Source organism: Anolis sagrei, chromosome X (assembly GCF_037176765.1).
Source record: "Anolis sagrei isolate rAnoSag1 chromosome X, rAnoSag1.mat, whole genome shotgun sequence".
Taxonomy (NCBI): domain Eukaryota; kingdom Metazoa; phylum Chordata; class Lepidosauria; order Squamata; family Dactyloidae; genus Anolis; species Anolis sagrei.
Window position 1 is genome coordinate 77,379,113 of NC_090034.1, and position 17,092 is coordinate 77,396,204.

At 43.0% G+C, this 17,092-nt stretch overlaps 1 protein-coding gene across 1 annotated transcript in view; it reads right to left on the reverse strand.

Annotated features, from left to right (window-relative positions):
• MAP3K6 (mitogen-activated protein kinase kinase kinase 6) overlaps window positions 1-17,092 on the reverse strand; it is a 136,481-nt gene that overhangs the window by 101,507 nt on the left and 17,882 nt on the right. The window contains exons 2-3 of the mRNA XM_060784402.2: window positions 9,274-9,413; window positions 2,978-3,001 (exon numbers count right to left, since the gene is read on the reverse strand). Coding sequence (XP_060640385.2) covers window positions 2,978-3,001; window positions 9,274-9,413 — 164 coding nt within the window. The remainder of the gene's footprint in view (window positions 1-2,977; window positions 3,002-9,273; window positions 9,414-17,092) is intronic.

The following is a 17,092-nucleotide window of genomic DNA, read 5'->3' on the forward strand; positions in this document are numbered from 1 at the left end:
TACCATACAGCCAGAGAGCACACTGAACCCCACCCATCATGCATCTAGAGCAAACTTACTCAATGTAACAAACTAAGTTGATGGAGTTTTTCAGAGTTAATCTGGCATGATGTGAGTTGTAATTCACCCACAACCTTATGCAATAGACTTTTTCAAATAACCCGGACAACACCGGGTACCCAAGATAGTAAATACATAAATAAATGCTTCTATATGCACATGCAGTGCATCTTTTGTTGAACACGTCAGAAAGGATGTTCTTGGACAACACACAGCCTGTGAAACACGTATTCCCCACCCATTGTTATGGTCTCAACATCCTAGTAGCGCGAATAATGATCAAAGGGGGAGGTGCTGCTAGTCTTGGAAGTTTCCAGGATGGGTGGTTCTGATCCAAAACAACATGTGTAAAACAGCAGGGAACAGTCATGTTTATTTGTTTTTAATATGACATGACCTTCCAATGATTTCCAGCCAAAAATTGAAATCATTTCAAGGGGAGTGCGGCCCCAAGAGTTCTCTGATGTGGCCTCTCCTAGTTTTGGCACTCCTGCTACAAGTGGGAATGGTTGAAAAGTGGGAAGAAACAAACTGACTCATATATTATAAGCAGAAATTCTGGTTTGTCATGACATGCAAGCCTAGGCATAGTGTACTCTGCGCTAAGTTTCCAGTACACTCCTCGGCACATGTGCGTAGGCCTGCAGCCCACAGCAATGGTTAGGCATCAGCCAGCTCTTTTTATTACTCTACTTCACTGGAATCATCTGGATAATGTGATTAGGTATCCAGGAGTATTAGATATCCACAGTATCAGAAAGGCATTAAAAGCAAAATTAAATGCAATGAAATTCCCTTGCAGTCATATTCATTTCGCCTCCCAATGCATCTAATGCAGCATTTCTCAAACTGGGTGTCAGGACCACTGGGGGGTGGTCGCAAGGGTGTTTCAGAGGGGTCACCAAAGATCATCAGAAAAAAAATATTTCTGATGCTCTTAGGAACTCCTCTAGCAGAGAAGGCCGAAGATCTCTCCACCTGTCCTTCTCTTCCTTTTTAGAAACAGATGGCGAACCCTCCCACCAAAAGCCCTCCTTTGCTGTGATCGGCCAGCCTCTCAGCCAAGTGGAGGGCCGTTTCTGAGACTCCAAGCGGGGAGGGGAGAGCAGGTATGCTTGGCGCAAGGCAGCGTGGTGCGCATGTGCAGACGAGGGAGAGCATGCAAGGATGGAGGGAGGCTCACACCAGCTAATACCTTCAAGGCAAGGGGGTTCTGTGTGGGAAGTTTGGCCCAATTCTATTATTGGTGGGGTTCAGAATGCTCTTTGATTGTAGGTGAACTATAAATCCCAGCAACTACAACTCCCAAATGCCAAGGTCTGCTTTCTCCAAACTCCACCAGTGTTCACATTTGGGCATATTGAGTATTCATGTTTTGTCCAGATCCATCATTCTTTGACTCCACAGTGTTCTCTAGATGTAGGTGAACTACAACTCCAAAACTCAAGATCAATGCCCCCCAAACCCTTCAAGTATTTTCCATCTGTCATGGGAGCTCTTTGTGCCGGAGGTTTAGCACAGCTGGTAAATCATCAGCAATTATAAGATCTATCAACCAAAAGTTGCAAGTTTGAAGCCCCGAGTTGGCGTGAGCTGCCAACTTTCAGCCTATCTCATTGTTTACTTAAGCAATTCGAAAACAGCTTTAGCTGTGATTAGAGAAATTACGTACCGCTAAATAGTGGGGGAGGTTTTTTATGACGCCATAAAGAAAGAAGATCAGAAAATGCTGGGCGACCAAAAGGAAGGAGGAAGTCTTGACGGCTCTTCCTCATAGAGGATAGAGCAACAGCACCCCCTGGACTCAAGACCAACCTTCCATGGCACCTCCTTCTGTTCTGTCTGTCTGTGTATTGTCTATTTATTTATTATTTAAAACTTTTATATCCCAATCTTCTCACCCCTGTAGAGGGACTCAGACTGGCTTAAAGCAAGGATTCAATGCTACTAATACAAGTTAAAACATCATACAACAATACAAGATTAAAATACATATAGATAAAATACATATATACCAAATCGCCAAGGTAAAATCATGTTCAACGCAGTTTGCATATGTGGTCACTCACTTTGGTCTGTAACCAGTCTCAGCCATTATTCTGGGAATGCTTCATTCCATAACCAGGATTTCACTAGCCTCCTGAAGGACAAGAGGGAGGGGGCAGATCTAATCTCGTCGGGAGAGAGTTCCATAGCCGAGGGGCCACCACAGAAAAGGCCCTGTCTCTCATTCCCACCAAACGTGCTTGCGAAGGTGGTGGGACTGAGATCAGGGCCTCTCTGGAAGATCTTAACATCCTTGATGGTTCATAGGGGAGAATACAGAATATAGAATATTGTCTATACAAAGCAGCATTGAATGTTTGCCGTGTATGTGTACAGTGATCCGCCCTGAGTCCCCTTCAGGGTGAGAAGGGTGGAATACAAATAAAGTGTTGTTGTTGTTTTGTTGTTGTTTCCATCATTGGTGGAGTTCAGAATGCTTGTTGATTGTAGGTGAACTATAAATCCCAGCAACTACAACTCCTAAATGACCAAATCCACACACACACACACACACACACACCCAACCCCACCAGTATTCAAATTTGGACATATTGGGTGTTTGTGCCAAATTTGGTCCAATGAATGAAAATGCATCCTGCATATCAGATATTTACATTATGATTAATAACAGTAGCAAAATTACAGTTATGAAGTAGAAACAAAAATAATGTTATAGTTAAGGGTCACCACAACACTGTATTAAGGGGTCGCGGCATTAGGAAGGTTGGGATCTAATGCCAGTAGCCTTCTCAATCATTTGCCGAGTCCAATTGTGGCAATTGTAGAAAAGATTGGCTCTCTGCATAAACTCGGTTGTTGGGAGTACATCAGGAATTTACAGTGGTGAATGCTAAAATCAAGCTGGACTTACTGAGTTCTTTTGGAAGACTTCATCCTAAAAAAGAGAAAAGAGAGGAGGGGGCAGTGAGTGATGGGTTGAGTGGCTGGATGCAAAAGAAAGCACAACTTATTCTCCTGGGAAACAAAACAAAGCTGAACTTTAAAAAATGGAACACAGAACTGAAACAGGCCCAAGAGTATTTTGACATGTAAAGAACAGTGCAAACTTTCGAACATATTCCTAGCTTCCGCCCCAGACAGAAAGAACTGTCTGCTCTGCAGGCCCTTCCCTTCCTTTCCAAAATCTTAAAGAGTCTTGTTTTTGTTGCTTCAAGCAATTTGTGAGCCTTCAAGTCATAGAATCATAGAATCAAAGAGTTGGAAGAGACCTCATGGGCCATCCAGTCCAACCCCCTGCCAAGAAGCAGGAATATTGCATTCAAATCACCCCTGACAGATTGCCATCCAGCCTCTGTTTAAAAGCTTCCAAAGAAGGAGCCTCCACCACACTCCGTGGCAGAGAGTTCCACTGCTGAACGGCTCTCACAGTCAGGAAGTTCTTCCTCATGTTCAGATGGAATCTTCTCTTTTGTAGTTTGAAGCCATTGTTCCGCGTCCTAGTCTCCAAGGAAGCAGAAAACAAGCTTGCTCCCTCCTCCCTGTGGCTCCCTCTCACATATTTATACATGGCTATCATATCTCCTCTCAGCCTTCTCTTCTTCAGGCTAAACACGCTCAGCTCCTTAAGCCGCTCCTCATAGGGCTTGTTCTCCAGACCCTTGATCATTTTAGTCGCCCTCCTCTGGACACATTCCAGCTTGTCAATATCTCTCTTGAACTGTGGTGCCCAGAATTGGACACAATATTCCAGATGTGGTCTAACCAAAGCGGAATAGAGGGGTAGCATTACTTCCCTAGATCTAGACACTATGCTCCTATTGATGCAGGCCAAAATCCCATTGGTTTTTTTTGCCGCCACATCACATTGTTGGCTCATGTTTAACTTGTTGTCCACGACGACTCCAAGATCTTTTTCACATGTACTGCTCTCGAGCCAGGCATTGTCCCCCATTCTGTATCTTTGCATTTTGTTTTTCCTGCCTAAGTGGAGTATCTTGCATTTGTCACCGTTGAACTTCATTTTGTTAGTTTTGGCCCATCTCTCTAATCTATCAAGATCATTTTGAATCCTGCTCCTGTCCTCTGGAGTATTGGCTATCCTTCCCAATTTGGTGTTGTCTGCAAACTTGATGATCCTGCCTTCTAACCCTTCATCTAAGTCATTAATAAAGATGTTGAACAGGATCGGGCCCAGGACGGAACCCTGCGGCACTCCGCTCGTCACTTCTTTCCAGGATGAAGAGGAAGCATTAGTGAGCACCCTCTCGGTTCGTCCATTTAACCAATCACTGATCCACCTCACCGTAGTTTTGCCTAGCCCACAGTGGACTAGTTCCTTGCCAGAAGGTCATGGGGGGCCGTGTCGAAGGCCTTAGTGAAATCCAGTCTTTTTTAGCTTCCTCTCCAGAGATTGGAAAAGTTACCTTTTGATCCACCGTTTCCAAGATAAGCTAGCTAAGCTGGGAGGTGGAAAGATCCACTTCAAATGCGGCTGGACTGTGAGCTGAATAAAAGCAATGAATCCACTACCAAGCCATTATGCATAGCTCAGTTCTCCCGTTGCTATCAATGTTCAGGGACTCCCCCCTGGGCACACAGAAAACTGGGCGACTTGGAAGGCACTGAACAGACTGCGCTCTGGCACCACGAGATGCAGAGCCAATCTTAAGAAACGGGGCCACAAAGTTGAATCCACGACATGCGAGTGTGGAGAAGAGCAAACCACTGACAACCTGCTGCAATGCAACCTGAGCCCTGCCACATGCACAGTGGAGGACCTTCTTGCAGCAACACCAGAGGCACTCCAAGTGGCCAGATACTGGTCAAAGGACATTTAATAGAATACCAAGTCTGCAAACTTTGTGTTTTGTTTGTTTGTTTGTTTGTCTATTTTTAATGCAATACAACTGTTTTGGTTAGCTCCTGATACGATAAATAAAATCAAAGCAGATAATCCATGTTATCTGCTTTGAACTGGATTATATGAGTCTACACTGCTATATATTCATTTATTTATCAATGCAGACAATCTGGATGTATTATCTAAGGCTTTCATGGCTGGAATCACTGGGTTGTTGTGAGTTTTGTGGGCTGGTATGGCCATGTTCCAGAAGCATTCTCTCCTGATGTTTCGCCTGCATCTATTGCAGGCATCCTCAGAGGTTGTGAGATCTGACAACACAACCTCTGAGGATGCCTGCCATAGATACAGGTGAAATGTCAGGAGAGAATGCTTCTGGAACATGGCCATAAAGCCTGCAAAATCAAAACAACCAAGGCAATCTGGATTTTATGTAACAGCGTACGAGGGTTATCTGGAAAGTATGATTACAATTTTTTTAAAATACAAAAAATGAATATATTTTAATAAAATTAAAATGGGTTGTAGCATAGGTCTTACATTATTTTTCCATGTAACCACCACTTAGTTCAATACATTTTGTCATCCGTGGGATGAGATTTTGATGCCTGTGTCATAGAAGTTTCCCTCCGCCTTTTTCACCAAGTTTGCCACTTTTATTTTCGATTTTCACCTCGTCATCGGAAAAGTGTTTTCCATCCAGCTGTTCCTTCAATTTAGTGAACAGATGAGAGTCACTGGGTGTGACATCTGGGCTGTGAGAGGTGTGGCTTCAAACATCCCAACCAAAGGAAGTCAACCACTCTTGTGTTGCATGAGCGGTGTGTGGAAGCGCATTCTGCCTTGGTCAGACCACACCTGGAATCACACTGTGTCCAGTTCTGGGCACCGCAATTGAAGGGAGATGTTGAGTCTAAACTGGAATGTGTCCAGAGGAGGGCAACTAACATGATCAAGTGTCTGCAGAACAAGCCCAATGAGGAGCGGCTGAAAGAGCTGGGCATGTTTAGCCTGCAGAAGAGAAGGCTGAGAGGAGACATGATGAGGGCCATGGATCAAGATGTGAGGGGAAGTCATAGGGAAGAGGGAACAGGCTGGTTTTCTGCTGCCCTGGAGACGCAGAACAATAGCTTCATTCAAAGTACAGGAAAAAAAGGAGATTCCACCTGAACATGCGAAAGACTTTCTAACTGAGAGAGCTGTTCAGCAGTGGAACTCTCTGCCTCGGAGTGCGGTGGAGGCTCCTTCTTTGGAGGCTTTGAAACAGAGGCTGGATGGCCATCTTTGAATATAATTTTCTTGCTTCTTGGCAGAATGGGGTTGGACTGGATGGCCCACCAGGTCTTTACCAACTCTATGATTCTATGATTCTATTGTCATGAAGGAGACAGACTCCTGTCATCAGCATCCCATCACATTTGTTTTGGATGGCTCTGCAAAGTTTCTTCAAGGTCTCACAATATATTCTGTCCCCCGTCCCTCCAATTCCTTCCTGGTGTTAGGAGGTGTGTGTGTGTGTGTATATATATATAATTTCTTCTTTCTCTTTTCCCTACCCCTCCCCTTGCTTCCAAGTTTTATTTTTTTTTCAAAAAACCTTGTAATAAAAATTAAATTTAAAAAAACCCCCAATATATTCCATACCCATTTTGTCACATCCTGTCTTGACTTTACATCCTCTTTATAAACTGAAACGATTTTGCAATTAATTGTAGTGGCGTTCATGGCCTTAGCCATTTAGGTAGTGTATTACAGCGCGAACTTTGCACATGGAGGGAAACGGAATGAGGATGCTCATCTCTAACCTTCACCACAATGCGAGTTGATGAGCTACTGACGACTGGCACTGCTCGTTCACTTCCACTGGCTTCCCGCTACACTGAAGTGATACCAACTTCCCCTGAGAAAAATCCTCACGAGAGTAACCTTGTATTCCAAGAGTAACCTTGTATTCCATTCTTGTATTCCAAGAATATCATGTTCCCCAATAAATGGATGACCTATGACCCCTACAGATGTGTTGGAATGTAGCTTTCATCATCTTTAGCCAGCATGGCCAAACTATTGGGAAACACAACCCATCTGGACAACACCGTTACTAAGTAGGGGCTTTGAAATTATCTTTGCTTTACACACGGTCAATCAGTAGTGGTCTCATTCTGAGAACCACATTCTATGGAACCAGAGCCGGCCCTAGGTAATTTTCAACGGTAAGCAAACAGTATTTTGGCGCCCCCCCCCCCCCAATCATTGATATATATATTCTGTTCATTGTGGGAGTTCTATGTGCCATATTTGGTTCAATTCCATCATTGGTGGAGTTCAGAATGCTCTTTGATTGTAGGTGAACTATACATCCCAGTAACTACACTTGCCGCACTTGCTCCCTTGCCTGGCCCGCTTTGGGTCCGAAGGCGTGCCTGAAGACCCCGGTGTGTGCACCAAAAGTCACCTCTTCTCCTGACTTTCTCCTCAGCCATTGGGACCAAGAGAGAGAGAGAGAGAGAGGTGGAAATGCCCACCTTTCCTGAAGGTAGGTGCAAAAACAAAGGAGGGAATGGAGGTGGGAGATACCTCCAGCCAGAGGGGCTCTCTCTCTCTCTCTTGGTCCCAATGGCTGAAGAGAAAGTCAGGAGAAGAGGCGACTTTTGGTGTGCATGCTGGGGCCAGGCGCGGCAGCTCCGCCCCTTGGCCCACCCGCGGATTGGTGAGAGGAGAGGAGGCAGGTGGAGCGCCGGGGGATCAGGAAAGGGAGCTGGTCATGGGGAAGGGATCGAACGCAGAGAACGATTGAGTGCCATCTCTGTTCGCTGTTGTGAGCTGAGGGGGCGCTCCTCAAGTGGCGGTCGAGGGGCATTTACAAAGGCGCCTCTGTGCCCCTGGCAAAAAAAAAAAAAGTGTTCTGCGACCGCTTACTTCGCGTAATGGACGAGCCGCCCCTGTATGGAACACTTAGCCAACATTTTCTTCTCCTTTTACAAAATTTGGTACAGTGGGCCTGTTGTATCTGTGCAGGCTCAATTCCAGACCTGATGTGAATATGAAAAAAAGAAAAAGGCGATCACGCCCCATATTATTAAGTGGCAACAATGTGAACATGCATGCTTCGGCATGTCCACATGAACGTTGTCGCTGTTTATTAATATGGGTCACAATGACCCGTGATCACTGGACATCAAAGATTCACATCCTGCAGATCTGGAGGGCTTCTTCCTCCAGGTGGCATTCTACTGCTCACTGCAAACACTGTGAAAGTGAAAAAATGCAAATAAAGACATAGCAGAGCATTTGAAAACACAGAAATGCTGCACCACTAACATCACTTCACAGAGATGGCACTGAAATCCACAAGCATGTGGACAATTTCAACAAAAAGGAGGAAGCCATGAAAATGAACACAATCTGGCTACCAGTATTTAAAAAAACCTCTACAATCAGGACAGTAAATAAAGAACAAATTCAGAAAAAGGGAAATTCAAGACAGGAAACAATCCAGGCCAGCTAACACCTCCCACAAAGGATTTCTCCAGGCAGGAAGCAGTCAAGCCTTGAAGCTGCATAGCTATTCAATGCTAATCAAACTGGCCAATTGCAAATTCACACTTGCCACAAACAGACAAGAGTTCTTTCTCCCACCCTGGACATTTCCAACAGACCTCTGGGAATGCCTGCCATAGATGTGGGCAAAACGTCAGGAGAGAATGCTTCTAGAACATGTATTGTCACAGGTTTTCATGGCCGTAATCACTGGGTTGTTGTAGGTTTTTCGGGCTGTATGGCCATGTTCTAGAAGCATTCTCTCCTGACATTTTGCCTGCATCTGTGGTAAGCATCCTCAGAGGTTGTGAGGTTTGCATCCACCTCTGAGGATGCTTGCCACAGATGCAGGCGAAACGTCAGGAGATAATGCTTCTAGAACATGGCTATATAGCCCAAAAAACCTACAACAACCCTTGTGGAGTATGGCCAGACATCCCAGAAAACTCACAGCAACCCAGTGATTCTGGCCATGAAAGCCTTTGACAACACAAAAATATCTTTGCCTGCCAATAAAAGGGAAGCAGGGAGGGGGCCAGCCTACTTTTTCTATGGAAGGCCTTTGCAAAGGATGGAAGCCACGACTCTGAAGGCTCTCTCTCATGTCAGTACCACAAATGGGCCTCTGAGTGTGGCAGCACTGAGAGGAAAATGGCCCTGAGGATCATATGCAGGGATATGGTCTTTCTAAGAAGTTGTATAGGATTGTATAGGTTAGGACCAGCACTTAGAATTGAGTCACTTAATTTCTAGTCACTAGCCACTCTTGCCATAGACAGAGAAAGAACTTGTGCGATTGTCCCACTTACCCGGAGAGCCTGAAATTCGGGGAGGTCGGTGTAACAGCAAAGGAGGATGTTGTTGGTCATGCTGAAGCTCTCACGCACCCCCAGGTGATAAAAGAGCGAGGGCTGGCACAAGCTGTTGCTCATCTCCACAACAACCACATCTGAAAGGATGCAAACAACAAGGATCATCATACATGGCTTGTATCACCTTTTCTCTCTTGCACGATCCCATACATCCCAAGTGCTCCTTAGAAAATTTAAATGTTGCAAGCATTATAAGTACTGCAAAACGAAGTATGTCTCATTTGATTGAATTTGTTAGCAAATGTGATTGTAGTACCTATTTATTATAATAAAAATTCTTCATATGCAAAAATTACTAATACCCAAGTGCCCCTTGGTCTCAATCTTCTCTGTAACTCAGTGTTTCTCAACCTTCCTAATGCTGCGACCCCTGAAACTATTCACGTATTTTACTACTGCGGCAAGAATTACCTTTGCCAATTTTTGGAAAAATGAACAGATACCTACAGTCGAAGAATGGTTGGAGAAAGTCAAAGAAATTAGAGATATGGACGAATTGACATTTTTAATGAGAAGAAATACCGGGAAACCGCTAAAGAGAACAGATTGGACTTCTTTTTATGATTATGAAAAGAAATTTAGAAAAATATTAGAGGATAAGAATAGACAAGAGTAGAAGAAGTTGACGGAAAAGATCCTGATGCTGGAGTGGAAGTCATTTTAGAATAGTTTAGGTTAGTTTAGTTTTTTTTTTTCTTGTTGTTTTTTTCCTTTTTTCCTACTTTTCTATCTTCTTTTTATTGTTCTCCCTCTTTCGTTGTCCTGTTTTATAAAAAACTTAATAAAAATCATTAAAAAAAAAATACTGTTCCTCGTCTTGTGGTGACCCCCAACCATAAAATTACTTTAGTTGCTGCTTCACTACTGTAATTTTGCTCCTGTTATGAATCGTAATGTAAGTATCTGATATGCAGGATGCTTTTTCATTCACTGGGCCAAATTTGGCACAAATACCCGATACGCCCACATTTGAATACTGGTGGTGTTGGGGGTAATTGATTTTGTCATTTGGGAGTTATAGTTGCTGGGATTTAAAGTTTACCTACCATCAAAGAGCATTCTGAACTCCACCAGCGATGGAATTGAACCAAACTTGGCACACAGACCAGCAGAAAACCCTGGAAGGGTTTGCTGGGCATTGACCTTGACTTTTAGAGTTGCAGTTCACCTACATCCAGAGACATGTGATTGTACTGATCATGTCCACAATCCACAAGATGGAAATATAGCAGATAAGATAGAAGAATAGTACTGAACTATCACCGTGTAGGGTGAATAGGCTCCAAATCAGATCAGAGGTCCACCTAGCTCAGTACTGTTTTGTGCACCAACCGGCCATGAGTTTCCAAGACTTCAAGGCAGTAACTATAATTAAGGAATAGAACCAAAGTCTCCAGCAACCCCAGATAATGCAGAAGGAAATAGTACAATTGGGTCACACCGTTTACAGAAAACCCAAACACACGGATAGATATCTACATAAAAACTCCAACCATCACCCAAGTCAAAAAAGAAGCACCATTAAAGCCTTGGCAGACCGTGCAAAAAGAATCTGCGAACCCCACCTTCTCCAAGATGAACTGAACCACCTAAACTGGGCTCTACAGGGCAATGGATACTCCACCTCAGACATCGGAAGAGCTGCAAGACCAAGAACAAGCCACGAGAGTAAAGATGAAGATCCACCCATAGGAAAAGTGTTCTTGCCATACATCAAGGGAACCACTGACCGCATAGGGAAACTGATGAGGAAACACAACATACAAACCACTTACAGACCCACCAAAAAAATCCAACAAATGCTACGTTCAGCAAAGGACAAGAGGGATCCTCTCACCTCTGCAGGAGTCTACCGTGTACCATGCAGCTGTGGACAAGTCTACATAGGGACCACCAAACGCAGCGCCCAGACATGCATCAAGGAACATGAAAGGCACTGCAAACTACTCCAACCAGAGAAATCAGCCATAGCAGAGCACCTGATGAACCAACCTGGACACAGCATATTATTTGAGAACATAGAAATGCTGGACCACTCCAACAACCACCATGTGAAAGGAAGAAACCATGAAAATGAACAAAATCTGGCTACCAGTATTAAAAAACTCAAAAATTACAACAGCAAAACAACAGAGGGGAAACAAACAGGCACATAAATTCACTCTCAACAAAAGATTCCCCCCGGGCACTTCCAAGCCATTGAATGCTAATCAAGGTGATCAGCTGAAACATTCACAGCTAGCCCCAGCAGACAAAAAGTCCTTTGTCTCACCCTGGTCATTCCACAGATATATAAACCCATTTTTCCTACTTCCAACAGACCTCACTACCTCTGAGGATGCTTGCCATAGATGCAGGCGAAACGTCAGGAGAAAAATTGCCTCCAGAACATGGCCATATAGCCCGGAAAAACCTACAACAACCCAGAAATAGTACAGTTGTCCCTTCATATCCACACATTCTGCATCTATGGATTCTACAGCACAGCCCTTGTTGGGGTTGAAGAAACAGATCCACAGCATTCGTGGAATATGGCCTTATTCTTCCTATCAATTACCCAGGTCACTTCCTCTAACAGGCACCGGAAATGAACAGACATAGACCCGTACCTATTATTGTTGTTGCCTGCTATAGCACTGCACTTAATTCCTGGCCCCCTTACAATTTTTGAGCTTGCACTAATCTCTGGACAAGTTAAGAAATATTTGGTTGATTTGTTGAAGATCTAAGAAGTATTTGACTGATTTGTTGCACCAATAAAGAACTTTGTTAAACTTTGTTAAACTTTCCAAGCTTCTAAAGACTTTGTATAGGGAAATTCATAGGGCCTCTCAGCCGAGGCACCCCGGTGTCCCGCTGGGCACATAAAGATCATGTCCTGTTAATTGACAATTGCTACAGGCACAGCGTGTGACAGCACACTTTGTAAAACTCCACAATTTCATGGTATTGAGCCAAGGCAATGAAAGTGGGTTCATTCTACAGCATAGATGCACCCCAATGTTTTCTCTTCCACTGCTGAAAGCTTGGTGATCTAATACTTTTGCTTTGAAAGAAGGAATTCTAAATAGGCAGCAACTGAAATGGCCAGATTGCAAAGAGTAGACTTTTTCTGGCTATGCATTACATTCAACAGCATTTTTTTTGGTTTCAGGGTTTTGAAAATTGAGGTGCACATTAGATTTGAGTAAATATGGTAATAATCTCATCTACTCTCAGGTATCATTTGGCACAGCCACAAAAAAGGGTTTTCAGACCACCCACAGAAGGACCTGCAAACAATTCCTGCATCTCCCAGGACCAAGACTCATGCCATGTCTGGCTGAGCTCTGGAGAGCTGTTGGCGGCCAATGCAGATATACTGGTTTAGACAGATAAATAGCCTGACATGACACAAATCAGTTTCCTGTCTGGTGGCACGTAGAAAAGGATTCTGGACAACTGAAAACCTTCATGTTGCCATAGTGAGCAAATCACAAAACAGAAAGCAGGATCATTTCCAGAACTCTAAGCAAAACAAAAACTGAATTAAAGAAAAGGGAACGTGAGTATGACAGGAAAGCCACGGAACCCACAGTTTCACGGAGAATTGGAAATGAATTGTACAAATCTAAGCTGCAACTCTACCCATATTTACCTTGAAGTAAATACCACTGGACACAATGGGGCTTACTACTCAATCAACACATCTAGGGTTATGCTGCTAAATAGATTAGTTGATTTCAAACAGATTTCTGATTGCATCCAAACCTCTGGGAAATAACAATGCCAATTTCTCCCTTTTGAAAAATGCAACGGCTAACAGGTCCAAAAATGCAATGATACCAGTTATGGTTTGTGAAATCTTAAAATGTGGAAGTGTACCTTCTTGAAATTTCTACAGGTAGATGTTGTTTTTCTCTTGATGAAAATGGCTATCTGCAGGGACGTTGCCCAGGGGACACCTGTAGGAGGCTTCTCCCATGTCCCTGCATGGGAAGCTGGGGCTGACAGACAGGAGCTCCCCCTGTCTTGCAGATTCGAACTGCCAACCTTCAGGTCTTCAGGTCAGCAGTTCAGCTGGCGCAAGGGTTTAACCCATTGCACTACTGTGGCTCCATATATAACCAATGGTAGGAGTATGTGAAGCAAATGTATAGTAGTGGTTAGTACTGGGCTTGGGCAATCCAGATTCAAGGCTTCATTAAGCCACCAAACTCATTGGATAAGCTTAATGGAGTCACTTTCTCTCAGTATGACCTTCCTTATAAGGTTGCAATGAGGCCAAATTGGGAAGCGAGAGAATACTACCTGGAGCTCAGAGCACCAGGACTGTGGCACAGCTGGCTGGGAGTCAGCTGCATTAAGATCACTATTGACTGAAAGGTCATGAGTTTGAAGCCAGCCAGGGTCAGAGTGAGCTTCCGACCATTTGTGTAGCTTGCTGTCGACCTCTGCAGCCCGAAAGACAGTTGCATCTATCAAGTAGGAAATTTAGGTACCGCTTCTGCGGGAAGGCTAATTTAGCAAAATGTATGACACCATAAAATCTCCAGCAAACGTGCAAAGAATGAGGAAGTACTCCATCAGTGTTACAAATGGACGATAAAGCGACAGCTCCCCTGGTGGCCAGAATGCCTTCATGAAGCTGGAATGTTAAATAGCCTCTGTGTGTCTGTCTATATATGTTGTATGTCTATGGCACTGAATGTTTGCCATGTATGTGTACATTGTAATCCACCCTGAGTCCCCTGAGGGGTGAGAAAGGTGGAATATAAATGCTTTAAATAAATAAATAAATAAAGCAAACAAAAGATGGATGGGGAGGATTGGGCTAATCCAAAATATCCTGAGATCTGAAGTTTTCCCACACCTCCTCTATTGTACTTTTTTGGTGTCCAAACACAAAAACGTAAAATAATAATAATAATAATAATAATAATAATAATAATAATATCAACAACAGATAAGAAGCAACTGGAAAAGTTGACACGATATGAGGATTTAAAGACCGAATTGCAAAGACTCTGGCACAAGCCAGTCATGGTGGTCCCAGTGGTGATCGGCACATTGGGTGCAGTGCCTCAAGACTTTGGCCTGCGCTTAAAAACAATCTGCGCTGACAAAATTACCATCTGTCAGCTGCAAAAGACCACCTTATTTGGATCTGCACCCATTATTCGCAGATACATTAGATAGTCCTAGACCAATGATGGGCAACCTTTTGAGCTTGGTGTGTCAAAATTTGCTAAAAACCTGAGCATAACTTGGGTGAGGTGTCAACTTCGAGAAAACCCCCCCATAATTTTGCAATATTTACAGTTTCAATAAGCAAAATGTATATTCCATGCTGAGTTATGGAGTGAACAATGCTCAAACATGCAGATGTTAAATTTGTAGAGCCTTTTACAAGTTTAAGGATGGAATTAGATTGGCTCTTTTAAGGTGTACTTCTCTGTATGCGGCTGCATGTGGCCGCATGTCATCAAAAATAGCCATGCGTGTCAGTGCTGACACGCATGTCATAGGTTCACCATCACGGTCCTAGACACTTTAGAAGTGTCCAACATGGGTTCAAATTCAAAAGCCATCATAGTGTGATCTTATTTGCTGTGTACTTATCTTGTTATGTATCAAATAATAATAATAATAATAATAATAATAATAATAATAATAATAATAATAATAACTTTATTTATATCCCACCACCATCTCCCAAAAGAGACTCAGGGCGGCTTACAAAAGCGCATAATAGTGCTGCAGGAACATACAAAATTCAATAAAATACATAAACATTTATAAAACAATCACATATCAATTAACATAAAACAGATTTACATAAAAAGCAGCATACAAAACTCCCACTCAACTTAAATAAAATAAACAGTAAAACACAGCAATAACTGTGGATTAAAATGGGGAGTATCAACTCCAAGCCACATTAAAGTGCTGGAGTCAACAATTCGATTCGTCCTCAATTTTAGCTGCTGATTTAGCTATGTTAGAAGGCCTGTTTGAAAAGCAGTATTTAAAAGCTTTTTCCAAAAAATATTGGAGTCTGGGGGCTAGCCTAACAACCCTGGGGAGGGCATTCCAGAGCCAAGGAACCACCACCGAGTAGGCCCTCTCCCTCGTCCCCACCAACAGCACTTGAGATGGAGGTAGGACAGAGGACGGCCTCCAGCCGATCTTAGAGCCCACACTGGTTTAGAGGGAGGGATGCAGTCACGAAAATAGTATTACGGTTAGGTTATTTACATAGTGACTAATTTAATTATTTGGTATTGAAATATGACTTGCTCACTTATTTCTAGATTTCCAACATTGTTTTCTTTAGAGACATTCATATGAAGTTCTGCCCAACCCTGTTATGCTAAGAGCGGAATGTAAAAATATATCCAAGGCTCTCATATTGCTTTGTAGTGCTTGGCACCAGGAATTTAATTGAGAATCTTCTGTGAACAAAGCACACGCTGTACCACTGAGTTACACACCTTGCACTCAAATTTTTTTGTGGGCCAGAATATAGCTCAATATTGTATCATTAGCAGGCAACGTGTATAGATCTGTATGTATATATCTGTCAATTAATATTAATGACTAGTCACCCCCTGCCACACGTTGCTGTGGCCCAGTCTGTGTATATGTGTTTTCTGTGTGTATATATATTTGTGTATATGTGTATATATGTGTGTTTGTGTATATACGTGGTTTTGCACATGTGTTGTAATGCATTTTTTGTTTTTGGCTTTTTAAGTCTCTTCTGTTGTGTTTCTCAGTGTTTTTATGAGTGATGGTCACCCGTTGGCCTGATAGGTGTATTGTGGCCAAATTTGATGTCAATTGGTCAGTGGTTTTTGAGTTATGTTCATCCCATGAACGAACATTACATTTTTATTTATATAGACTAGCCGTCCCCTGCCACGCACTGCTGTGGCCCACATGGGGGTTCTGTGTGGGAGGTTTGGCCCAATTCTATTGTTGGTGGGGTTCAGAATGCTCTGTGAATGTAGGTGAACTATAAATCCCAGCAACTACAACTCCCAAATATCAAGAATCTATTACTCCACCAGTGTTCACATTTGGGCATATTGAGTATTTGTGTAGAGTTTGGTCCAGATCCATCATTGTTTGAGTCCACAGTGATCTCTGGATGTAGGTGAACTACAACTCCAAAACTCCAACTTCAACAGTATTGTTGGATGTAGGTGAACTCCAACTCCAACAGTATTTTCTGTTGGTCATGGGAGAACTGTGTGCCAAGATTTGTTCAATTCAATCATTGGTGGAGTTCAGAATGCTTTTTGATTGTATGTGAACTATAAATCCCAGCAACTACAACTCCCAAATGAGAAAATCGATTTTTTTGGGTGAAGAACATACATTGGGTTGTTAAGGTGTCTTGTGTCCAAATTTGGTGTCAATTCTTCCAGTGGTTTTTGAGTTCTATTAATACCACAAACGAACATTACATTTTTATTTATATAGATTGGCCAATTATGAATATCCTATGTCTGTGCCACAATGTGTTGGTGGCATCCAAGTCTATTCCATGGAAACAGTTGAGTCAGGTGTGGCTGTGATTGCTCAGCTCCACATTCTGCATTAGGATGTATTTCCCAATAAAAAATATGGAACATAGACTGTAAGGCGGAGCTCCCCAAATCAAGGCCCGCAGGCCAGATGCAGCCCTCCAAGGCCCTTTCCTTGCCCTAAACTTTAGAATGAGTGTCGCTCTAAGTCTGAAATGAGGTCTGTATATTATTATATTTGGGGC